Source organism: Cucumis melo, chromosome 9, assembly GCF_025177605.1.
Source record: "Cucumis melo cultivar AY chromosome 9, USDA_Cmelo_AY_1.0, whole genome shotgun sequence".
Lineage (NCBI taxonomy): Eukaryota > Viridiplantae > Streptophyta > Magnoliopsida > Cucurbitales > Cucurbitaceae > Cucumis > Cucumis melo.
The window spans coordinates 17518057-17545356 of record NC_066865.1 but is presented as its reverse complement, the minus strand read 5'-3'; the positions used below and the strand labels follow the sequence as shown (position 1 = coordinate 17545356).

The window sequence follows — 27300 nt, the reverse complement described above, 5'->3', positions numbered from 1 at the left end:
TTGATTTGAATAAGATTCAAATTAAAAGATTTGTAAGAAATAATTAAATAGTTGATTTAAAAATTTCTAGGTAGGATGCAGACTTACGTTCTACAGTATTACTCTAAAACTCTTTCTATAAATTGTTTAAAAGGAAAAAAAATCTTCTAATTCTTTTATTCTTTTAAGAAGCCGTTACCCCCAAATTGGATCATTACCATAATTATAATAAGGAAGACTTCGACGAATTTAATGTAGGTTCAGAAGGTCTCAAACCCTCCTCAACTTATGCTATTTAATATATATATATATAAGGAGAGGGACCACCAAACATCCCTCAATGCATTACAACATAGTTGGGGAATCTTTGGTGCCAAATAACGTGAGCTAATCCTTTTCTATTTTTCCTACGTGACATTATAGCGATGCTACTAACAATAACAACTATGTTTTTTTAGCATAGTGCAACAATGAGAGAAACATTGCGACATTGGTCTTAGAGGCATTTTGATAATCTTGTCTCTTCTTCGACTCAGTTGTTACTTATGGTTTTGAGTGGTTCGTTAAACCTAATGTTTTATTCTAACACCCGATTATATCTTGTTTATGATTAAATCCTATCGAGTAAGCGCATAATAAAACATTGGTGGAATAAAATGGAAGTAGACATGCAAAATAATTGGTTTAGAGTGCTATCAAATTGTGCAGTCCAACTTACAAAATGCCTAATAAGGATATTTTTTAAGCAGTTATTTAAACAAGAGCTAATTAGAAGATAAAAACTTGAAGTATCTATGCAATTTTAAAATGAATTAAGAAATATTTTTGAAAGCGAAAATTACAAATTTTATCGAAAAAGATTAAGGTGAAATTGATCAATTATTTGGGGGTAAAAAATTAAGGTGGTTAAATAAATTACAAATTTTAGGAAAAAAAAAGGGTTCGAACCTATTGCCCCAAAAATCCACCAAAGTCTGTTCAACCCAAAATACGCAAACAAGAAGGAAAGGGGCCAAAGAAGAGAGAAACAACTGAAGAACATCTCAACTTCCGCTTCCAGTTCAAGAACGAAGCCCGGATTCCATTGCTGCAGCTCCCACTATAGTTTTCTTCTAATCTCTTCATCTCTGTAGCTCGCCACAACCCTCTTTTCCCCTATTTCATACATCCATATTAGCTGTAAGTCTACGCGTTACCAATTTTTCTCCGTTAAGTATATTCTCTAGATTGAGCCTTTCCTCTCTTTTCTCTTCAGGATTATGCCAGACGTGCAAGCCCTTGTGAATGATTTCGTTATCAAGCTTAAGAAGCGGTTAGTTCTTTGGAATTGTTGATATTTCGGAAAATTGAGTTTAGCCTTCGTATTTTTTGAATATGTTTTTTTTTTTTTTTTTTTTTTTTTTTTTTTTTTTATAGTTCAGTTTGTGATGATTTTGTGGCAGGAAAATTGAGGGTTCCTTGGCCACAGCGAAGCATACGGCTGAATTGCTTCGTTCTGTCATTTCGGCGCAGCGAATACCCTACACGAATCAGGCGGCTGCTTTGATTGATGCTGTTAAAGCTGTTGGCGAGCAGCTGATTGCTGCGAATCCTGTTGGTAGATATATTTGATTTATTAATTTTGTTTAGTATAGCTTAAAACCCAATCTGTCAGTTTGGGAGTTCACCCTTTACAAAATTCAACGTGTTTCCATAGCTGCTTTTTATTCACTCTGAAAATGAGTCGTTAATCACCTATCAATTATCATTATTTGGTCATTCCCATGTTACTGTATGCACTGTCCTTATGGTCTATAGCCTTCTTCTTCTCGTCTTAAATCCTCTAATTTATTGGCTATTCACTGGCATTTAAAGATATGTTGATGTACAACTGCAGAGCTTGCTGTGGGCAATATTGTGAGGCGTGTTTTGCACATTATTAGAGAGGAGGATCTTTCTCTCACCACAGCTTCTATTGCTGGGTTAAGCTTATCAGCAGTTAGTGATGATGAAGATGACATTGAAAAAGATGATCGCCCAGTCCTCTCAGCTGCTGCTGTTGCAGCTGCTGCAAGAAGCACTTTGCGGCCACCGTCCTTGCAAACTCTTCTTGAAGATGTTCCTAACCAAACATCAGTTCATCAAACTTCATCATCTGGAGGTGATTCAGAAGGAAAAAGCAAATGTGAGCTTCCTTGTTATATGGTTATTAGTGATTATTTACAATTACTTAATTACATTTATGTGGTGCTTGATGGCATTTGATTGTGATGTCTAAAGCATTTACTGATTCGTTTGATTAAAATTGATTACAGGGTTGTAATAGAGGGTGTTGTTCGATGTTTATGTAGGTGCTCTTAAATCCTCCCTTAGGATTGGCTTTTTTTTTTTTTTTTTGGGGGGGGGGGGGGGTGGCTTGTGAGGAACGCGGGTTAGTGGTTGGGGGAAGATATTTGGGATTTGATTAGATTAAATCCTTCTTTACGAGCATTTGTTAATAGGGTATTTTTATAATTATCAGGTTAGTATCATTCTTTGGAGAATTTTTTTGGTATCCTTTCATTTTAGTCGGTTAAAGCTTGGTTTCTTATTACAAAAAGTTCATTTTGGGGTAATCCATGCACAATATATATGTTTTCTGTGGTTCAACAATGGTGGGAGTGGAGTGGGAATCGAAGCTCAATCTCTACGATGGTAATTGGTGCCTTTATCCATTGAGCTAAGGTTGGATTGCCATTTAATGTATGTATGCTACAATATTATCTTTTGTTGTATATATACGTAAAGTTTAATTTGTTGTTTTAGTTTGCTGAACATATTCTTGTAATGACATATTTGCTTCCTATTTTTTGTTTTTTAAAAGGTTTTGAAATCATTTGGAAATCAAGTGTTTGTTTGATTTTGGATTTCTTTGACAAATAATCATTTCCCCTTAACGAGTGGAAAAACAAAGAATATAACACAGAGGCATAAAAGACCCACAAAAGAAGATCTGGTTTGGAGTCATCACTTCCCTTCTTGAGAGCGATTTTATCTGTCTTGAGAGGGGAGATGTGAGGGTTTGGAGTCCTCCTTTGGAGAGATTCTCGTGTAAGTCTTTCTTTTAGTGTCTGGTTAACCCTACCATCACGGGAGGTTGGTCTTCTCTTTGGTTTGGAGGATTAAGGTCCCTAGAAAGGCCAGGTTCTTTTCTTGGTAGGTTCTTCACGATCGCCTCAATACATTGGATAGGTTGTCTAGGATTTTGACTCGTTAGTTGGTTCTTTTTGTTCATTATGTGTCGGAAGGCAGAGGAAGACCTGGATCACCTTCTTCGGCATTGTGAGTGGGCGAGTCGCATGTGGGTTGATTTTCTTCATACTTTTGGTTTGTCATATGCTCGTCATAGAGATGTTAGTGGGATGATTGAGGAGTTCCTCTTCAATCCGCCTTGTGGGGAAAGAGGTCGGTTTCTTTGGCATGCTTGTGTTTGTGCCATCTTGTGGGCTTCGTGGGTTGAGAGGAGTAGGACGGTGTTTAGGGGAGTTGAAGGGGGGAGTGGGGAGATTTGGTTGGTTATTCGGTATCATGTTTCTCTCTGGGCTTTGATTTTGGAAACTTTTTGTAATTATCCTCTTGACATGATTTTGTATAGCTGGGCTCCCTTTCTGTAGTGGTGTCCTTTGTTATTTGTGGGCCTGGTTTTTTGTGTGCTCGTGTATTCTTTCATTTTTTTCTCAATGAAAGCCGTTTATTTTAATTAAAAAAGTGTAACAAAAGACCAACGAATAATTATGACAAGCCTTCGCGACTGATCTCAAAGAGAAACATTGAATCTAACAAAGGATCAAAGATCTCACAGGTCCATCTCGATTGTTAAGATTCTTTTGTCCATTTTCTACCATAAGCCTTGCAATAAAGCACAACCCCAACTTGCCACAAAATCTCACTTGCTTGCAAAAAGGTAGATGGAGGAAGAACTCTTAATCTAACAAAGGATCAAACATCTCGAGTCCATCTCCACTGTAAAGATTCAATTGTTCATTATCCACCATAGATCTGGTTAAAGAGAGTAACAAAAGACCTAACGAATAATTATAAAAAGCCTTCGTGACTGATCTTGAAGCGAAACATTGAACCTAAGGATCAAACATCTCATGGGTTCATCTCCACCGTAAAGATTCGATTGTTCCTTTTCCACCATAAGCCTCACTATACAGCACAGGCCCAACTTGCCACAAAATATCCCTGCTTGCAAAACGATGGATGGAGGAAGAACCCTTAATCATTTCCTTGTAGTCTATGAGAGTGGCCATATGAAAACCAAGTCCTATAAAAATACCTCCAAACTGATTTTGAGAAATCACAATACCGTAGGATATGATCTAAGACTTTCTTGACCTTCTGAAAAAAAATGCAACAAAACAACTCGATTAAATAGGGAAATTCCTTGTAAGCCAATCAAGCATGTTAGCTTATTCGTGGGTTACCCATAAATAACTTCTTATTTTTTTTAGATTTTCACCTTCCAAAGAGATGAGAAAACAAATTCACAGGGGTGGAAGGGTTGAGCAAACTACGAAAAAACCTACAAGAAACACCTCTAGTAGGATCAGGGCACTGAGTACGAAAATCCTCCTCAAGAGTCTAAACTCAAACTCCCCAATATAGAAAGGAGATCCACTGTTTCCCTTCAACAAAAGATTGTTATTAGACATTTTGTCAATTTGTTGGCTTCTTTGACCTCTAATGACAATGGTATATTTTAACTTTTATGCGGTAAAGTTTTCCACCCTTTTCTCAATTCATCAATTATTCTGTGGGGAACAACCGAAGGGGCTGTTTGGGGGTCTGATATGAGATGAGATGAGTTGAGTTTTACCCCAACTCAGTGTTTGGGGCCCCAAGTTCCTACCTCACCGATTTATTATATTCACTCACCATGACTTGAAAACAATGATTTAATATATCACCGATTGCATGCTTCCTTCTAGCCGTCTTTTACTCTTCCCTCACAACATTTCTTGTCTCTCTGAACTCTCTCAAACCTTAGCAGCTCCTTCCCCCCAAACCATCAAATCTTCCTTTTTCAAAGCTTTCTCCATTTGGATTTTCATCTCTGATCTTCCATGGAAGTGTTTTTCCGTCAGTTTGTTTTTAGATTTCTCATTTCATCTCAATTATTTTCTTCTAAGATTTGTTGATTTTCAAAGAAAAGTGCAATAACCTCGGTGCCAACAATGAAGGTTTTGATTGCTTGGTTAGTGTGAGCTTGAAGCGTGGAATCAAATGAAATCGGTATTGGCCTTACAAGCCATCTAGCAGATCTCAGCTCCGCCGTGTAAACCAAATTGGGCGATAAATTAATGGATGTGACTAGGTTTTTTTCTTTCTTTTTTTGGCTTAAATGGGCTCCCATTGCTTCGATTCCTAGTGAAACGCAAAACAAATTTCCTCCACTTCTGCAATTTGGGTTCTTTCTGAAAACAAACAAAAAAACAGAGCACTTCAACTGATAAAGGGTTTATGAGTTAAATTTATAGAAATGGTGGAAATCTTCAAAAGATGTTTGAAAAATATGAAAAATGAACAAAACCCAAAAAGGGAATGGGCATTGGAAAGTGATTGAAGAGAGAAAATGATGGAGAAATAATAATATGTTGGGTTTAGGCTAAATAGAAAGGGAAGAAGGGGGAGACTAGAAGCAATGAGGTGGAAACTGTGGATGAATTGAACTGGTAGGCAGAAACCTAAGCTTAAAATGGAGCAGAGCAGAAAATGTGTGGTTATTACGATTGGGAGTATTTTTTTTTATCCCAATACAAGACCATTTTTAAATGGCTAATGTGAAAAGGAAACAAAATTCTTATCAAAATTATGTTCCTTTTTAGTTTATACTAGTTTCCTTTCTTTTCTTTTCTTTTCTTTTTCTTTGTTTTTTCTTTTTCTTTTTCTTTTTTTTTTTTTGAGAAAAATTGTAATTCATATTTTATTCAAACATAAGATAAGTAGAATTATTGAATAAAAAAGTTCTTTTTTTTTAAGTAGTGGTTATAAAAATTGCACAAGATACTCTGGTATATGAACTCAACCCTGCACCTTAAACACATACATAAAAATTCAAACAAAACAACTATACACTCCCAAGCACAAACATATAAACTCCACATACATATGAACGCTCCAGACATATAAACTCCAGACATTCCATATCAACTGAGCTCCCCAAACAACACCTAAGTGTTTATTTGGGAGGGTTGGTGGGTGGGAGACAAACCTTTTCGTGACTGATTTCCTCGTCTTTACCCTTTTTTTTTTAATAAGAAGTTGCATTATGTGGCTTCAATGCTGTTTTCTCTTAACATTTTTTGATTTCTTTGGGATTTCGATGGCCTTTGTTTGATAGAGAGATAGTTGAGATGGCTTAGCTCCTTTTTATCCTTTGTGGCTGCTTTAACCTTCCTGTGAGGAAGGATGTTAGGTTGTTATCCCTCAATCTTGCTAGGTGTTTCTCTAGCCATTCTATTATTAACATTTTACCCTCTCCTGCTTAGTTGGTTGCTCTCCACGCTTTACTCTTTTCCCCTTTGTGGATGATAAAAGTTCCCAAAGAGGTCACTGGCAGAGTTTACTTGGAGAGTCAACACCCTGGATTGTGTCCTAAGAGATTCCTATTTTGTTTTGCTTCTGCAATGATGTATTATCTGCAGGAGGCATCAAAAGGATCCGAGTCGTTTGCTATGGGAGTGCCAGTGTGCAAAGTACCTTTGCAATTGGTGGCAGAGATCTTTTGGGTTTAGTGAGGCTCAGAATAGGGGATGAGTGTTCTTTGTTGGAGGAGGCAGTTTTGCACTCTTCCTTTAGGGAGTTCTGTATATGATGTTTTGAAAAGCAAGCTTTCTTGATATTTAGCGAGTATTTTGTTGGAGTGTAATAGTAAAAGTTTTAGAAACCTAGAGAAGTTTGGGAGTCGATGAGGTTTAATGCTTTCTTTTGGATTGGGTCTTTTATGTAGTTAGTGTTGGACTCCTATTTTGGTTTAGGCATGAAAAATCATTTGTTGTGAGGTTGAAATTTATAGATATATTTTTATATTGATATCATTGGCACGTTCTGCTTCTATCTCCTAGAGCAAATTGGAATTTGAGACCCGTTTTGGTTGAAATTGGGATTATCCGCTAAGAATTATGGTAGAGCAGTTTATGAATGTCTACGCGGTGGACTTGATTTTACCAAAGATGATGAAAACGTGAATTCCCAACCATTTATGCGTTGGAGAGATGATGCCTATATGTGAATATTTGGAGGTCTAGTTGTATATATGTGAAATATGATTAAGAATCGTGATTGATGAGGATTAATTTACTTTCTAATAAGTTCTTATCCAAAAGAAATTTAGTTTCTAATAAGTATAAGGATGGCGAGATTATGGAAGCAGTAGGAGTAGCCTCTTCAGGGAACTAGATTACACACAAGGGCACCCATACTACTGGAAATTGTTCACCCCCATCTTTGTTTATTTCCCTTTCTCTCTCGATTTTTGTTGTAGGGTCCTTGATAATTTTAATTGCTTTCAACTTCTCTTGAACACAAATCTACACAAAATGTGCATGTTTGTTTCAACTTTTTTTTCTTAATCCATTCATGTGTTCGTTTGCTATGTGGAGTGGTTCTCTGTTCATTTAATTATTTATTATATATATATAACAACAACCAACTTTCCCGTAATTTAACGAAAATGAATAAATGTTCAAGGGATACAAACTCCCAAAGACGTGTAAAATGAAAAAAATAATAACAAGCAAGAAGTACAAGCACGTAAAGAGTAGCTAGGAACATAGATAAACATTTAAAGAACAAAGAACTTCCCCAGTATCTTCATTTGAAAGACTTAGAAAGCTTTGCTAATGAATGGTGAAACTATGAATAAGGCATTGACATTTTCTATTTGGAATGCAAGTTTTCTCTTTTCCAACAAGTTGTTCTCATTGACAGCTGCTGATAAAAGTTCAAGGAGTCGGAAACTCAAGCATGATGTAATTGAAGCTGTTAATGAGCTTATTCAGGATATCGCAACTTGTCATGAACAGATTGCTGAGCAAGCAGTGGAGCACATTCATCAAAAGTATTTCTCACCTTAACTAATTCTAATAATCTAAGCTTTTTATTATTATTGTTTTTGTATCCTTTAACATCATATTGATCTGATTCTGAGCCATCTATGACTTACTGAAGCAATAAAAGGTTATTAACTTTGGAATAGATTTAATGTTATATTATTTTCTCCTAATCAAGACGACCTTATGCAAATACCTTCATCTGTTGTCTTCATGTGCTCTATTTCCTTTTTGGTAAGTTGGTGTATTGTTTGTTGACTCTCGTTGGAGGGGAGGATTGCGGCTTTCCTCACTAATTTATAAAGTTTTTTATTTTTTTAAAAAAATGGGAAACCAAATGGTGAAACCGAAGTTTCTTGAGAGATTAAACAAGTAGAATATGCTCCCATCTCCTCTATCCTAAAAAATTAATTTAATAGTTTTCTTTGGAGAGATCCACATGAGCTTACAGAACGAGCATTCACTAGACAACCAAAGATTGATTGAAGCCTACCCTATCTTTAAAACTCTAAAAGGGCCCGTCACTTATTTCTTGCCTTCTTGGCTTAGGCTTTCAAATGAGCCGACTTTATGGCCTTGTCACCTGCTTCTATGCTCAACTAGTTAAAGAAATTGTGCAAAAGATTAGATTCAAATCCCCTCTTTTTGCTCAACTTAAAAATAGATTTCTTATGAGAGGTTTATTACTAGTTGATTCTAGGTGGGAAAAGCAGCCTATTAGAAAAGGAAAAAAAGAAACTCTTTGATCTTCCACCTCTAAGGATAATTCCTCAAACTTGTGAGAATTATTACCTCCGAATTATTATTGGGTTTAAATGTGAATACAAACAAGTAAAGGTATTGAGTAATAATTGTGAAGCTATTCAAGTTCAAGAGCAGGCTTCTTACTCGACAAATGTGTAAATAACGAGAGGTTTTATTATTGAAATTGAGTTGTTTACAAAGTGATAGACCTTCTATCATTCAAAAATACAATAGAAGAAAGAAAAGCAATTAGGTTTACTTGTAAGTTTGATAACATAAATGGTTAAAATCAGTTAGTTAAGTTAGTTAGGATTTCTGTTAGAAAAGTAGTTGAGTCTGCATATGATAAATAGCCATAGAAGGCAAGTAAATAGATAGGGAAATCTTATGAGAAAGTCTTTGGTTAATTCTTTTGAGATAGAATAACCAAGAGAGAGGAATATCGCTTGTAATTGAGTATTGCTATCAATAAAGAGAGGTTGTGATTGAATATCAGAAAGAGTTCCATCACATTGGTATCAGAGAAGTTCAGTCTTGGGCAAGAAAAGAAAAATGGCAAAGAAAGCCGAAGAGAGATTTGAAGCTATTGAATAAGAGATTATCAACATCCAAACAGAGCTACAAAGGATATCGATACTCAAGGCAAAAATCACGAAACATTTGGAGAAGATAGATTCACAGAACGAAAAGAATCAGCATCAGCAGCAGTTAATCTTGAAGTATATTGAAGGAATGATGAAAGAACAATCACAATCTCGTGAATCAGAGGGCTCATCAAGCAAAATGAAAACAAAGGTGGCAGAATTAATTGATGAAGCAAACAGTAACGAAAAAGAGAGTGAAGAGAAAAATAATGATCGAAGTAAGTTCAAAAAAGTCGAGATGCTTGTGTTTAACGGTGAGGATCCAGATGCATGGTTATTTCGTGCAGACAAATATTTTCAGATTCAGAAGTTGACAGATTCTGAGAAGATGATCATGGCGTGGCGACAATCAGTTTCGAAGGTCCAGCCTTGAATTGGTATAGAGTGTAGGAAGAGCGGAAGAAATTCACGAATTGGTTGAATTTTGAAGTAGCGATTACTCATATGGTTCTAATCAATAAGGGAAGGATCCATTTGCGGTCAGTTCCTAAGAATCCGACAAGAATCAAGCATGGAAGAATATTGAAATCAATTCCATAAATTGATGGTGCCATCATCGGACTTACCAGATCGAGTAATTGAAGGAACATTTATGAATGGGCTTCTATCATGGATTAAAGCCAAAGTCGAGTTTTGTAGATCGGTTGGTTTAGCCGAAATGATGCTATTGGCCTAGCAAACTGAAAATTGGGAAATAATCCGAAACAAAGCCAATCTTAAAGGCTACAGTGGAGGTAAGTACTCTGTTTATCTTTCATCTATTACGAAATCTAATAATTCTTCGAACGATAAGGGAAACACTATATTTCCGATGAGGACGATTACTTCGAAAACAAATCCAACCAGAGAAACTAAGAAGGAAGGTCCATTGAAGAGATTGAGCGATGTAGAATTTCAAGCCAGGAAAGAGAAAGGCCTCTGTTTTCGCTGCAATGAGAAATACTCTCATGATCGTAAGTGTAAAGCCAAGGAGCAGAGGGAGTTGAGGATGTATGTAATAAAGAATGATAATGAAGAGTTTGAAATAATAGAAAATACAAATTATGAAGAAAAAGAGCTGAAGATGGTTAGAATTGCAGAGGAAGATCAAACTGTAACTGAGTTGTCCATCAATTCAGTTGTGGGTCTTTCCAACCCGAGTACCATGAAAGTAAGAGGAAAAATCAAGGAAAAAGAAGTTGTAATGCTGATAAATTGTGGAGCCACCCACAATTTTATATCAGAAAAATTAACCAGTGAGTTACAATTGATCACAAAGGATACTCACACTATGGAGTGATCCTAGGATCTGGTGTAGCAATAAAAGGCAAAGGAATATGTGAATCAGTGGAAATAATCTTGAATGAGTGGAAGGTAATAGCTGATTTATTACCATTGGAGTTAGGAGGAGTGGATGTGGTATTAGGAATGCAATGACTGTACTCACTAGGAAACACAGAGGTTGGTTGGCAAATTCTGACCATGACCTTACATCTGGGGAAGAAAATCATCATTAAAGGGGATTCGAGCCTAACCAAAGCAAGAGTTGGCTTGAAGAACATGATGAAATCATGGGAAGAATCTGACCAAGGATTCTTAGTAGAGTTTCGTTCGATGGAAGGAGGAAGCACTTCATCAGAAGACAGTGAAAGAGAAATTGAAGAAGTATGGACTATAGAAGAATAAGTGGTGGTAGTACCGAAGAAATATGAAGATGTCTTCACTTGGCTTGAAAATTTACCACCACAGAGGAATATAAAGCATCACATCCACCTAAAATAGGGAACCAACCCAGTCAATGTTCGACCTTATCGATAGCTCATCAACAGAAAAAGGAGATGGAAAAACTTGTTGAAGAGATGCTGAAATTAGGAATCATACGCCCCAACAACAACCCCTACTCTAGCCCTGTCTTATTAGTAAGAAAGAAAGATGAAAGTTGGCGTTTTTGCGTCGACTATAAAGCGTTAAACAACGTCACCATTCCTAATAAATTTCCAATACCTGTGATTGAAGAACTGTTCGACGAATTAAATGGGGCTACTTGGTTTTCTAAAATCGATTTAAAGGCGGGCTATCATCAAATACGAATGAGCAACAAGGATATAGAAAAGACAACCTTTCAAACCCATGAAGGTCATTACGAATCCATGGCGATGCCATTTGGATTAACCAATGAACCTTCTACATTCCAATCCTTGATGAATTCTATCTTTAAACCATACCTAAGGAAGTTCGTGCTAGTGTTCTTCGATGATATATTAATCTACAGCAAGGATTTGGAATCTCATCTACAACACCTGGGGCTAGCTCTACAAGTATTAGGAGAGAATGAATTATATGAAAATCAGAAAAAGTGCAGTTTCGCAAAGACAAGGTGGATTACTTGGGACATATTATCTCAGGTAAAGGAGTGGAAGTTGACCCCAAAAAAATCCTAGCAATTAAGGAGTGGCCAACACCGAAGAATGTAAGGGAGGTACGGGGATTCCTAGGCCTAAAAGGTTACTACAAAAAATTCGTGCAACATTATGGCTCAATAGCAGCCCACTAACACAATTGTTGAAACTTCGAGGTTCAAATGGAATGAGGAAGCATTCCAGAAGTTACAGAATGCTATGATCACACTGCTAGTACTAGCATTACCAGACTTCAATGCTATTTTCGAAGTGGAAACAGATGCTTCAGGTTATGAGATTGGAGCAGTGCTTATGCAGTCCAAACACCCCATAGCTTACTTTAGCCACACACTAGCAGTACGTGACAGAGCCAACCAAACCAGTATATGAAAGAGAACTTATGGCAGTTGTTCTAGCTGTTCAGAGATGGGAAACCCTACTTACTCGGCAGAAAATTCTTGGTAAAAACAAATCAAAGATCATTAAAATTCTTGTTAGAACAAAGAGTAATTCAGCCCCAATATAAAAAATGGATAGGCAAACTCCTAGGCTACTCATTTGAAGTAATCTACAAACTGGAACTGGAGAATAAGGCTACCGAAGCTTTATCAAGAATGCCCCCCACGGTGCAGTTATGTAGCTTAACAGCACCAACATTGATTGACTTAGCAGCAGTCAAAGAGGAAGTAGAAAAGGATGACGGCTGCAGAAAATAATTGTTGAACTAAAGGAAGAAGGTGAAGGCAGAGGAAACAAATTTTCCATCCAACAAGGTATGCTAAGATACAAGGATAGACTAGTGATATGCAAGACATCTACATTGCTTCCCACAATATTACACACTTATCATGACTCTGTATTTGGAGGACGTTCTGGATTCCTCAGAACTTATAAGAGATTGGCTGGAGAATTATATTGGGAAGAGATGAAACAAGATGTGAAGAAGTATTGTGAGCAATGCCTAATATGCCAAAAAAAATAAATCATTAGCTTTGTCACCAGTCGGCCTTTTACTACTACGGGAAGTACCTAACAGCATATGGAGTGACATCTCCATGGACTTCATAGAAGGTCTGCCCAAATCCAATGGATTTGAAATCATTTTTGTGGTTGTAGACCGTTTTAGCAAGTATGGACATTTTTTGATGACGAAGCATCCCTATACAGCAAAACCAGTTGCTGATTTATTCATCAAAGAGATAGTAAGACTCCATGGATACCCTAAGTCTATAGTATCGGATAGGGACAAAGTCTTTCTAAGTCAATTTTGGAAAGAACTTTCTAAAATGGCTGGCACTAAGTTGCATAGAAGTATTGCATACCATCTCAATCAGATGGTCAAACAGAAGTAGTAAACAGAGGCGTTGAAACATATTTTGCACTGTTTTTGTGGTGAAAGACCAAAGGAGTGGGCCAAATGATTACATTGGACAGAATATTAGTACAACAATACATTTCAAAGATCATTGGGGATCACTCCCTTTCAAGCTGTTTATGGAAGATTGTCATCCCCTCTAATTTACTATGGAGATCAAGACACCCCTAATTCTGCACTAGATGAACAATTGAAAGAAAGAGATATAGCTTTGGGGGCACTAAAAGAGCATTTGAAGATTGCTCAAGAAAAGATGAAAATGAGTGCAGATCAAAAGAAGAGAGAAGTAGAATATATGGTGGGTGATATGGTTTTCCTAAAAATAAGGCCTTATAGGCAAGTCTCACTACGCAAAAGAAGAAACGAAAAACTAGCTCCAAAGTTTTTCGGGCCTTACAAAATCATAGAAAAGATCGGTCCAGTAGCTCATAAGCTGGAATTTCCGGAATCATTATCCATTCATCCAATCTTTCGTGTATTGCAGTTGAAGAAGATGAAGGGAGAACATCAAATGGAAGTAGCTGAGTTACCCTGTATAACAGAAAACCACAAATGGCAAGCAATCCCTGAAGAAATCTACGGGTATCAAAAGAACAAAGTAGCTGGATGGGACGTCCTAGTCAAATGGAAGGGATTATCGGGAAATGAGGCAACGTGGGAAGATTATGATGATTTTCCGCAACGCTACCTTGATCTTCACCTTGAGGACAAGGTGAATTTGGAGGAGTGTAATGATAGACCCCTATCATCTAAACATACAGTAGAAGAAAGAAAAGCAATTAAGTTTACTTGTAAGTTTGATAACAGAAAACAGTTACAATCAGTTAGCTAAGTCAAGTCAGTCAGGATTTTTGTTAGAAAAGTAGTTGAGTCTGCATATGATAAATAGCCATAGAAGACGAGCAAATAGATAGGGAAATCTTATGAGAAAGTCTTTTGTTATTAGAATAACCAAGAGAGAGAAATATCACTTGTAATTGAGTATTGCTATCAATAAGAGAGATTGTGATTGAATACCAGAAAGAGTTCTATCACAAAGCATGTGGGCTAAACGACCCCTTAAGGAAAGAGTATGTTGGATGGTGCATGGGTTCAAGTAGATGTAGAACCTCTAATTAATTGCAGATAAAACATAAAATATGAATACCGATTGAAATGTCAAGGTCTCAATTTTACTGTTCAAGAGCGAGCTTCAATTGTGGGGTTATGATTTTGGCTCTTGGTTTGACCCAGATTTTTGCCTCCCTTTAAATGCTCCCAAAGAACATCTAGTTATGGATTCCAATGAGAATGACTCTAATTATTCAAAGCAAGTTGTTAATCTGGAAAATGTACACTCGGGTGGTTAACTCTTATTCGAGCTTCTCACTCAACCTTTCTTCTTATCCCCACTTTTTCATGCCCAAAAACATGTCCCTTATCAATGTAGAATCTATGAGATATTATTTTTACTGGTAAGGGCACGATAAGGAAGGAGGTTCCTACCTAGGTTAGGTGGTACATGGTCAGTTAACCCATTTCTTTTGGTGCTTTTGATCTTGGAAACCTCTGAATTGTCTTAACGTCTATGGTGATTTTCTTGTGAGAAGTTCTTCCGCGGAGGAAAGTGGTGGCTGCTAAATTAGTTTTCAAAGATGATAATTGGTTGAATAATCAAAGGGCTATCAAAGGCTTTCAAGGTTCTTGGAAAGAATTTGAATGGTGGCATACACGGTGCACCTACCATTTACCTCAGGGACACACCTAGTATTCCAGGCTTCCCAATGCAAGGCTTGGAAACTTGCTGCCTAACCACTTACCTGCTCGAAGATTCTAAGCTTGAGCTTTTCATCACGTGGTTTGGAGGTTTTGGTTTAGTGTGCTGGACAGCAACTTGAGGAATCTCATCAATGATCATTCCTTGCTTCACACCGTGTGGGCAAGGTGAAAGTTTGGTGGGTCGTAGGGAATGATAGAAACCTCGGAACATGGATGCGTCATTTGATAGGAGGAAGGATGAAGGAGGACTGGGTAGGGTGATGTAATGGTGTTAGGAGGAAGGATGAAGGAGGAGGACTGGGTAGGGTGATGTAATGGTGTATGAATAAGTATAGGGGTTTTATTGTGTGAAAATGTCGAGGTTGTGTGCATGAGGGATTATATAGTAGGAAGAGCAAATAACGTGTTAGGCATTCAACATTTTGTTGTTCTTGTTCAGATGTCCATCTTTTCTTATTATTATAATTATTATTTTTTGAAAATTCATAAACAATCAAATTAATAAGAACTAACACCCATAGAAGGGTTACACAAAGCATTATCACCCTCAATCTCTACACAACACACAACCACATTCGAAAATTACATCTCTAAAGCCCACTCTCCCAACTATTAGAGGCAAAATTAGCCAAAGTATGAGCAACATGATTAGATTACAAGATCAAGATATGCTTGTGTTGGATTCCTAATCCTAGTCGCGAATTTTCTTGTAAATTGTTGTTTGGGTTGTTGGTAGATTCTGCTCCCCTTAAGGAATTAGTTTTTGATGTGGTTTGGAGGACTAAAGTTCCGAAGAAAAAAGTTTCTTTATCTGGTAGGTCTTGCTTGGCCAGGATAACAGTGTTGATAGGCTTGTCAAGAGGAAGACTTCGCTTGTCGGGCCTTTTTGTTGTTTGATGTTGATGGAACACCACCTTTTGGTATGAATTTCCTCTTCTATTTAGATTTTGATAAGGGGTACATTCTGGAATTGAGCAAACTCAATTCCTTTCTCTCTTTCAAGAAATTACAGTAAATCTTCTTACAAAATTCTCATATCCTTCCTCCTAAATTCTATTAGTATTTATACTAATCTTGCCAGCCTCTAACTAACTCACATGTGAGTGTTATTACAACTAATATAACAAACTAATGTAACAAACTCCAGCTGGTATAACTAACTTTTCCTTCTGCCGTAAACAAATCTAATTGGGGGTCTATCAGATGTGTCGGATGGCGGAGGAAGATCTTGATCACCTTTTTTGGATGTCATCTTGTGAGGTCTGTGTGTACTCCTTCCTTCAGGAGTTCAGTGTTAGCTTTGTCGATTCGAGGAGCATTAGAGAGACGAGTGAGAAGTTCCTTCTCCATCCGCCTTTTAGTGGGGGGAGGGGGTTATGGTGTGCTGAGGTGTGTGTTATTGTTTGGGATATTTGGGGCAAGAGGAATGATAGAGTGTCTAGGGGTAGAGAGAGAAGACATAGTGAGTTTTGGTCATTGGTTAGATATTACGTGTCTCTTTCGGCTTTGGTTCTGAAGAACTTTTGTAACTATTCTATAGGCAACATTTTACTTAGTCGGTCTCCCTCCATTTAAAAAGGTGGTTTTTTGGGCTGGTTGTTTTGTATGTCCTTGTATTCTTTCATTCTTTCTCGATGAAAGTGGTTGTTTTCACAAAAAAAATGATCGAGATATAAAAGAAACACTAATAATTTGTGTTCCCTAATTTCATCCAAGATAATTCCAATTGACGAATGATTCAGGAGATTGTTATTAATTGCATTAACCAAAATTGCATAATCCGATTCAATTTGAATATTTGAGAACTCCATCTCCACCACCTTTTTAATCCCAAATAGAAGGCCTAAGGCTTCGGCAGCAAGCACATCACAGTGCATCCTTCGGGCATCAGCAGCAGCCAACAACATCGACCACTGAAAATCACACCCCACCATCCCAACACGCATCCGACCTTTAGACATAACTGAGGCATCCACATTGAGCTTCACTTCTTCTCTTCTTCACTTCCCCACTTGCAGGCACAAACCATCGGAGCCTCACCCTTTCCAACTGATGTTCAGTAACAGCATCACCTTCCACCACTTGTCACACCTCACTCCCATTTAAAAATTCCATCCTCGGCACCTTCATTTTAAACTACGTAATACATTCTAGAACAAAGCCAGCTCTATGAATAGGATCACTCATCATCTTGCCACAATTTAAAGAATTTTGGTCGTGCCATAAACACCATCAGCCAACACAGAAAGTCTGTCTCCTCCATTGACAGATCTGCCACCCTGCAACACAACTCCTGATTCTGAAAAGAAATGTTTCCGGAACTCCACAAAGAGATGATAGGTTCAGACTTCCCCATAATTTATTAGCTCGCTTGCGTTTCCAAAAGGTTTGCACGTCTCATTCTCCTTTCGACACATACACTCCAACGACAACACTCAATTCTCTTCCTATATAAATCTTCTTGTTATTATTTAATCAGCTTTATTCTGTGTAATATTGCATAATGTTGTATTTGATTTACTTGCATCATTCTCTGTTTCTGGCTTCAATATGAAATATGCAATTAAAACTTAAGAGGTTTTTCACTTTATGGAATTCTGGTTTTGAAATTCCTCTTTATGAATTTACCTCAATATCCTCATATATTAAATGCCAAAATTTTCAGTGAGGTAATATTGACTTTGGGGAGTTCCAGAACAGTGTTGGAATTTCTTTGTGCTGCTAAGGAGAAGAAAAGGTCCTTCCGGGTGTTTGTTGCTGAGGGTGCTCCAAGGTCTGAGCTAATAGCTAAAGCTAGCCGTCTGTTATGGCACAGATTTATATTTGTTGAAGTATTAATAAAACTATAAAATATTTAAGGGTATATTTGAAACTTGAAAGTGATTATAAAATAATTAAAAACAATTTTGTTATGAGGGCTCTTTAAATATAGAAAAGTTGACCGAACTTTTTACAAGTTATAGCAAAATTTTGTACATTTTTTATAACCTAGATAGACGCTATTTAAAAAATTTACTATATCTCTAACAACGTTGCAAAAATTTTCTACTTTTCTTATAACGTTGCAAAATTTTCTACATTCCTTGCGACAATGTTTATCAGTGATAATAACTAATAGAAGTCTTACTGATAGACATAGATAGAAGTCTATCGGTGTCTAATAGTGATAGAGACCAAAAGAAGTCCATCATTGATACTATAGTGACAGAAACTGATATAAGTCTATCATTGATAGAAGTCTATTAGTATTTATTAGTGTTCTTTCTTTCTTTTGCTATTTTTGTTTGACATCTTTTTTTATCCACGAAAATTTCTCTTTTGTTATTTATAAAATCAATCTGAAATTTATTTTTATTGATTCAATCAATAGAATGAAAATCGTGGACTTAGGATGATTAAAGACATGTTTTGAAGTGATTTTTAATATGGCAAAAGAGATTTTAACCATTTGAAATCACATCCAGACATGCCAATTGCCATAAATGTACTGTAGCTTTTTGGTGATATTACTCTTAGATATTTTTGGTTCACACTGCCTCATGTTTCTTCTGAATGTTACAACAGATATCAGGGTCATCTTCTTGCTAAGGAGTTGGCTACAAGAGGTTTACAGACCACACTTATTACTGATTCTGCGGTTTTTGCCATGATTTCACGGGTGAATATGGTAGGTGATCGCTGTATATTTTGTGTACACATATGAATGCATTTTATTTAAACCTATGCATAAAGTGGGATCGACATGACAACTGATGAGATGGCATCATCTTCAAACCTGTTCTGCAAGGTAATAGTTGGAGCTCATGCTGTCATGGCAAATGGTGGTGTCATGGCACCAGTCGGATTGAATATGGTGGCCCTTGCAGCTAAAAGGCATGCTGTTCCTTTTGTTGTGCTAGCCGGAAGTCACAAGGTGCTGTTTCTTTTCATGTAAATTTATTTCTATTATAATTCTACCCAAAATTGTAGGAAAATAACTTATCGTTATTATTTTTTCCAAATGTCTGTTATTTATTTGACAGTTATGCCCTCTGTATCCTCACAATCCCGAAGTTCTACTCAATGAACTGAGGTCACCGTCAGAGCTACTGGACTTTGGTGAATTTTCAGATTGCATGGACTTTGGAACTTGCCCTGGTTCTCCTCTTCTCCATGTAGTCAATCCTACGTTTGACTATGTGCCACCCTCGCTTGTTAGTTTATTTATTACTGACACGTAAGTGCTGCTCCTCTCTTAAGTAGTTTCAAAAGAATTTTTTTTGTGCTGTTGTTGAATTTCATTCCCTTACCTTCAACTCCGGGATAAAAAGGAATTGTATGGGAATAATGCTTGGTGGTGTTTCTTAATTTTTTTTAAAGATACAATTTCTACATTTTAAACCAAGATACTTCGGCTCGATTTTCTATTAAACATTTGGATTTCAAATAATGATATTTTTCCTAGGGAAAATAATATTTTGGCTGCTTTTTCTCATTTTTACTCCGTGTCACTTTGACAGTGGTGGCCATAACTCATCCTACATGTATCGGCTTATTGCTGATTATTATTCAGCTGATGATTTGGTAATCAAAAGGTCTTCCACTGGCAGCTGACAGCTCCCTTCTTATTCAACGTATAGTTGGTAAGTTTTTTTTTTTCTGTTTGTCTGTTTGTTTTTTTTTTTTTTCATCTCTATTAAATCATTTTTATTGCTCTTCGGTATATCTAATCCACCTATACCATATCCATGGCAAATGGCAGAAAAATTGATTAAATCAAGTAAAGGTCCAATAACACCCTCTAACAGCGATTGCTTTTCTCCATATAGAAGAAGAAAATAACTTAACCTCATATTTTAATTTCAAAGCTGCAATCAGTTGACAATGATTGCATATTGATATTGGGAATGGGATCTGGAGATGTGACCTTTTTTCTCATTTTCATACTCAATAACTTATTTTGCCTTTCAATCAGAAATAACTCAATTCAAATATTAGTAAAAAGACCCCCAAGTGACTGGTTCATCTTCTGTCTTTCCATTTTGGATATCGTTCGCTTTCTTCATGATTCTTTTGTCACTTTTCATAAATGTCAACAAACTCTTTCAGTTGTTAATCGTTTCAGGGTTGCAGTTAGCAAAACAAGCGAGCTGTTGAGAAGAATCATAAATTATAGCCTTAACCATGTAGAACACATCATTCTAGCTTCAAGAAAAGGGAAAGAAAAAGAACAGAAACATTCAAAGTTGACTGAACGAAGCTAAGGTTTTGGCAATTTTTTGTTTATTGCAGAGTTTTCTAGCTGGGCTGAAGGTGTGGGTGTGGAAACCATGGAAATTGATGGTGTTTCCTTTTTTCTTTTTTTTTGGTTGTTTGCTTTGCTGCCTCAGGCCAGAATTGTTTCTGCAGATCACTGCCAGAATCAATGAAATCACAGATAAATCAACATCTTTTTAGCAGTCTGCACAACAAACTTTGGTCATCTGTGATACTTTTTTCCTTCTCTTTTTATCCCAATATTCATTCCATGTTGAGAGTATGTGTAGAAACGAGTTTTAGATAGGCAATATCACTTTGATAATTCCTAGATAGTTTTAATATCTCATTCTTCATAAATAAGCGTTTGTTTTGAACTTCTGGACCTTATCTTTGTCGAATGAGTTTGTAAACCTTTAGTTCTTCAGTTTTTTCTTTTTTAATTTATTTATTTAGGTTTTAAATACTGTTTTCATTCTTTGGTTCATTTTGATTCTTATACTTTCGGCATGAATTTTTTTATACTTTGAATTTTGATTCATTTTGGTGCTTGATATTTTAAAAAGTGACCATTTTGAAGTAAAATTAGAATGAATGGCTCAAATCAAGATTAAGGATTAAAATAAACATTATAAAATTATGGACTAAAATAAAAAATATGTGAATTAAAACGGATAACTTCCAAAATATACTATAACTAGTCAGAGGGTAGGTCATGAAATTTATATAAAAGTTGCATATTTTTTATAATTCATTCTTTAATAAGTATTTTATATTAAGTACTTGTAGACAATTAATGACATATTAACCATTTACTATAAAGAATATTATAGTAAGCTGTCGTTCAATATTTTTTTCTCTTTGTTTTCTGTTTAAGAACAAATAAAAAAGTTCTTAAACAATAATTATTCTGTTTTATGTTTATGAAAAGGAAAAAAAAGATAGATAATGTTGGTTTCATTATCAATATATTAAATATGTGTTATTTGCCCAAGTTTGATGCCTCGGAAGGTTTAATTCTTATGTATCATTATTCATTATTCATGTAGTCCATGTATCTTAAATCTACATATTGTTAGTTGTGATTATGCTTATAAATATAAGGCATTTGTTAGATTTTCAATGTAAGACACGTTGGTGAAGAATACCAAAAGTTTGGAAATAGTTGGGAAATTTGGAGAGTTTTTCAAATTTATTTATTTTTTATATTATTATTGTTATACTATATTTTCTCCATATTTGTCTGTTGGTTGTGTTACTCATTTTTACAACATTTTAGAACTATTATTACTATTATTACTTTTGCATTTGTTCTTTTATCTTACGATTTAAACATAACTTCGAATTAAGAAAAATATGTTTTTTAAAAAATGCATTTTTCTAAAAACTCTTTAAAAGAGAAACAAATGTGTATTTGATAATTTTGTTTTTTCAAATGTGTTCTTAGTCAAAAATTTGTTTGATTTGCAATAGAGTAAAAGATCTATATATATACATACATACATACATATATATATATATATATATACATAATTTGTCCATAGAGATTTTGATAGAAGTTCGACAACGATCATTGAGGATGGTGGTTTGAGGTGGTCGGAGACATTCACTATAAAATGATAATTAGAAGTTGGGGATAATGATCATTGGAAGTCAAACAATGACAATTAAAAAAAAAATAGTCGTTGGCTATTGGCCAATAATAAACATAGAAAAACAATTGGCAAAAGTTGACCCGTGACGATTACCATAAAACAATTGACAAAAATAAACTAACAGCGGTTACAAAAAAATGACTTAGAGACATTAACCATTAAGCGCAAAATTTATTTTTTTAAAAGTTGGTTTTAGGTGTTTATCCTAAACCACATTATTCTATAAATTCATTCTTTCAAAATTTATTTTAGGTGGTTACTAGACACATGATATTTTTTTTCAAAAAAAATTATTTTTTAATTTAATCACTTGAGAATGCAATCCAAACAAACCCTTAATCATATAATATATAAAATGTTATGGAAATTTTTTTAAATAATAAAAATTCTAAAAATATTTATAAATATAGCAAATTATCACAATTTATTTGTCACTGTAGACTACTTTTGTGTCATGTGTCTGTCATGATACATGTAGACACAAATAGTAGTCTATTACTTACTATTTATCTTAATTCATTACAATTCATCGTAGATAGATAGTGATATTTTGTAAATATCTTGATTTTTTTTTTATATTTGAAAATAATAATCTATGCTTAAAGAATTAGTCAGAAATTCTATATTTGAAAATAATAACCTATGCATAATAGAATAGACAAAAAAAAAAAACATTATTTAATACAAATAAAATTTGATGCAAAATGAGTAATAATACAATTGTTTCTGCTTTTCAAATGTTCAAATTTTGTCGGTCTTGTGTTTCTTGTTACTCGAGTTATTTTCCTTAAGGGTGTGTTTGGGGGAGGGAAAGAGTTATGGGGGAAAAGGATTATGATAATCCTAGTATTATGATAATATGCGTTTGGGGGAAGATTTATTATTGATAGTGTTATGATAATATGTGTTTGGGGGAAGAATTATTATTGGTAGTGTTATTATAATATGTGTTTGGGGGAAGAAATATGAAATGTAGTGTTATAATAGTATGTGTTTGGGAAAGGGATTATTATAGTAGTGTTATAATAATATGTGTTTGGGGAAAGAATTATTATAGTAGTATTATTATAATATGTGTTTGGGGGAAAGATTATTATTATAGTATTATTATAAAATGTGTTTGGAGGAAGAGTTATTATTGTAGTATTATTATAAAACTTGTTTGGGGCAAAGATTACGTTAATTAGATTTATGTTATTTTTTTTAAATAAGGAATGTTAATATAAGAATAAAAAATATATTATTGTTTTTTTCATGATCAATATTCAATTATGTAATTAGAATAATCTAAACATAATTCTGTAACTAGGTTTTGAAAATATAATTCTCTTACGTTATGTCGTCCAAAATTAATTCGTAAATCCGTAAATTCATTAGCGTATTTAAACCAAATTATTTCCACGTATTAGCAACTTATAAATATTGTAAAAAAAAACTTCAACGAAAACACTACATTAATAGGATAATACAACAATTCATACCATTACATTTGAAAGCGAAACGAAAATACAAACTAATTAACTTCAACAGAATTTCAAGTTCGTTATATAATAAGACATAACAAGTTAGAAGAATAACATATAGTCCAAGTAAGAAAAGTTTCATTAATACAAATACAACAAACTAACTAGTCATCGGTTGTCTTGAAGAATGATGCTGCAGTACGGGTACTTCATATTGTCGGGAACTTCAAGGAAAGCTTTCATGTCATCGACGTTACGCATAAGTATACGCATTAAGCGACACCTATCCATCAATGTGAGCTCAGGGATGGCCTCCAACTGTCGAACAATCTCTTGACGTGTTTGGGTAGCATCTTGACGTTGTAGGATAGGCCATTCAGCAATGAGATGAAGTTGTTCATTTCCATACTCAATGGCAGTACGAACTATGTCCCTACTATCTGTGGCATGTCCTGGACGTTTCCGCTTAGACCCGCTTGAAACATTTCTACGTTCACTGACCCTAGCGGTTCTTGTTTCCATCAAATCATCAGGCATTGGCGGAAAGTCCGTATCTGGCACAGCATCAGCAGCAAATGCGTCATACCGAGGAGGATCGTTTGACCCAATGTCCGCAAAACTCTCAGCCCGACCTTCTGTTGCACGATCTTTGCCAAACACGTACGACAGTTCGTCATAGTGGACAAACGACTTATTAAGGAGGCCTTTCGCCGCCGGATGACTCTGTATAAGTGCAATAATAAATTATTAGTCCATGTATTGAAATAATCAAACAAGTGTTCAAATATCTAGTAACGCACCTTTACCCAATCGTCAAAGACTTCTTTCTCTGCGACGATGCATTTTTTTTCATCATTCCACCCAAAACCACTACAGTTTGGGCCACGCATCTCCGCAAGTGCATGAAACATTCTCTTCATCAATTTGATTCGACTATCGATGGTTGAAGCATGGATATTACAACTTGGGATCTTGAAGGCCATCATTCTCGCTAGCTGATTTAAGTACCCGGGACGAAAGGTCCCATTGTCGGACCTCCACCCACCAGCATTGACCAACTCCGCGAGGCACTCCACGAGGCCTGCCTCTTCCTCTTTAGTCCAAGTATGTTTAGGTAGGCTCGATGAACTTGTCATGCTAGACGTAAAACGCAAAACATATTAGTTTCATTAAGTTCCATATGATTAGATAACATACATACGATTAATTTCATAGTACAATGAACTCCTGCTGAAAAACAGTTTGGCAGTAAGTTAATTGGTTAACCAATACATTCAAAATAATCATGTTACAAAAACTATGACAAAATAAGACTTATTGCCACAACTACTTAAGTATGAAAATGAACGGGGAACATTTAATTTTTCTATTGGTTACGCAACTCCCATTCAGTAAACATTTGTTCTGCAAGGTCGTCCCTCCATTGACTCCACTCATTCGACGTCTCTATGTAATGTATGTCATCGGCGGCAGTAGTCGCGTGGGTGGAATCAACCTCATCTATGTTGTCTTCTATATCAAAGTTTGTCATCTCCCTATTGATAAGGTTGTGGAGGAGACAACATGCGAGTATTGTGCGACATTGAACTTCTACAGGATAGTATGACTTTCCTCGCAGTATCGCCCATCGACCCTTCAAGACACCGAATGCTCTTTCGATTACATTACGAGCAGAAGAATGTTTCATATTGAAGAACTCTTTCGACGTTGAAGGTGCATTTTCAGGGCCACGCCATTCTTGTAAGTGATAGCGTTGGCCTCTGTATGGTGCCAGGAAACCCTCCGCATTTGGGTACCCGGCATCAACCAAGTAGTAATAGCCTGTAATCACAATGCACGATTAAAATGTCGCAGTTGTTACTTCTAAAATTCCATTCATAGGTACAATGCCCTTGTTACTTACCCTTGGGCACCTTAAGCCTATTAGGTCTTGAAAGGGCATCACGGAGGATGCGTGAGTCCGCAGCTGATCCTTCCCAACCGGCAAGTACGTAAACAAAATCTCCTTTCGTGTCACACACGCCAAGTACATTTGTGGCCACCTCCCCCTTGCGTGTTCTATACCTAGCCCGGTCACTTGCTGGAACGTTGACTTTTATGTACGTGCCATCTAATGCACCTAGGCAATTCTGCACTGCATAACTAAAAATTATTGAGAAGAACTAACGTCGTTGTGTTGGAAGTACGTAGTTGGAGACAAATGTGTACCTCAAACCACCTCCATCTTTGATCTGTGCATTCATTAGGCACTGGTTGTGGTTTTTTCAACAGCTCCTCATGAAGTCGAATGACAGCCAACAAGACCATGTTGAAATGGCGGGAAATTGTCTCACCCGACCGCATGAACTCTCGTTGAATGACACGATTTTTCACATCGTGCGCAAGAATGTGGAGGAACATTGCTACCATCTCCTCAACATCGACGACTTCCGTCGACGTTAGTCCAGCAATGGTCCTCAGTAGGTGACACAGAATGGCGAAACATCTTCGGTCCATTCTCGTACTTTGGCGACAGACAAGGTCTGACCCATGAATCATGCGAAAGTAAGCTAACTGTCTAATCCTATGCCTAGTTTCATACGGGATGTGCGTTATCCTCTTCGTATCGTTCTTCAAGAGCTCCAACATTAGTAACAACTGTCGTTGGGATGCTATGAATGCATTTACAATAGACGCCAACTCGTGTTCGTCCATTCTAAATTATAGATTGACACCCTGTTGGAAAATAATCCTAACAACGCGTTAATTTGAAATGTTGTTAACCTAATCATATAATACCAATGTTGGTTTTGAAATGTTGGAAATATCTTCAAAGGTAAACTAAGTTAATATGTTTACAAATTAAGTAATTGACTTCTACTACTTTTTTGAAAATACGTTTTTGTGCAAACTTCATTTATGTTTATGTTTTGATTTATGTATATATGGAAGTATACGTATTTAAATTTGCGAAATAAAACATATTGCTAATTATCAATTGAAATCTATCGTGATAATTAGTTTGCGAAATAAAACATATTGCTAAATAGTATCATCCATGTAATTTTTCTTACGTGATATTTATATAAAAAAATTTCCACCTAATATAAATTATATTGCTTGTAGGAAACAAGCTTCTAAAATTAATATAAATAGTAGGATTCAAGAAATCAATTCTTTTTTCTTTTTATACTTTCCCTTATTCTCGTTATTATGCATCATCCACTCATATGTCTCCAATTTGACCACTCATTTTGTATTTTATAGCGTCTCATTGTTGGAACGTTTCTATATTCTTTAATGTACTCTAAATAATTCAAAATTACAAAAGTAATTAAATAACATTTTTTTTTATAAAAATTCACAAAATTGAAAACTAGTCAAATTAGGCAAATTTTAATCTACCTCAAAATTAGATGTGACTACAACTAGTACAAATAATAGTTTTTTTCTTTGCAAAAGTAAACTAATATTTTATTTCGAAAATAATAAAATTTCAAATTTAGGTTGGAAAAAAACAAACAGATTACAAAGAAATGGAAAATACTTAGGTGGTTGGTTTCTTATTTTTTGTAGAAGAATTGTTATTGGTCGAAACATACCCTAAATAAAATGAAATTATTACCTGTTGCTTCATCATTTATGAAGAAGGGGCACGTTGATTGTGATTTCAAAAATTTTTAAAAAGACTCGAGCAATGCTTTTTAATTAGTTAAAAACAATTTTATTTATAGTATTTAAAATGTATTTTATTTGTAGTACAAATTTAAAAAGTACTGATTTTGAAGACATGAGAAATGATTTTAAACTTCCAAACATGCAGTGGTTGGAAGACATGATCACTCACCAACACAACAAAAAAGAAAAGAGAGGACTATTTGAAAATCTAGAAATGACACATTCCGTATGATGGTTTATTGGATATATATATATATATATATATATATATATATATAGACAGCGAGAGAGAGATAGAGAGAGAGTTAAACAAATGTAAACGTCTGAGGATTTATAA

The 27300-nt window shown here is 35.5% G+C and overlaps 2 protein-coding genes across 7 annotated transcripts; one reads left to right on the top strand and one right to left on the bottom strand.

Annotated features, from left to right (window-relative positions):
• Positions 1-917: 917 nt before the first annotated feature.
• On the top strand, positions 918-20663 carry LOC103503289 (uncharacterized). Of its 6 annotated transcripts, none has more exons than XR_007823733.1 (12): positions 918-1158; positions 1235-1291; positions 1422-1576; positions 1856-2143; positions 7933-8062; positions 17619-17726; positions 18518-18620; positions 18741-18866; positions 18976-19169; positions 19453-19575; positions 20042-20197; positions 20323-20663. XR_007823733.1 is itself a non-coding variant. In XM_051090315.1 (11 exons), exons 2-10 carry the CDS (start codon positions 1239-1241, stop codon positions 19544-19546), a joined length of 1251 nt encoding a protein of 416 aa, XP_050946272.1. In that variant the 5' UTR covers positions 918-1158; positions 1235-1238; the 3' UTR covers positions 19547-19575; positions 20225-20663. The 6 variants fall into 6 exon arrangements, 4 of the variants coding, with proteins under 4 accessions (XP_050946272.1, XP_008465655.1, XP_050946273.1 ...); XR_540774.3 differs by having other exon boundaries at positions 919-1158; positions 20058-20197; XM_051090315.1 differs by lacking the exon at positions 20042-20197 and having other exon boundaries at positions 20225-20663.
• A 4009-nt stretch (positions 20664-24672) lies between these two features.
• Positions 24673-25802, bottom strand: LOC127150869 (uncharacterized). The gene is made up of 2 exons (XM_051089562.1): positions 25493-25802; positions 24673-25127 (listed from the first exon to the last, which is right to left on the bottom strand). The coding sequence occupies exons 1-2, from the start codon at positions 25800-25802 to the stop codon at positions 24673-24675; spliced, it is 765 nt and encodes a 254-aa protein (XP_050945519.1).
• Positions 25803-27300: the final 1498 nt, after the last annotated feature.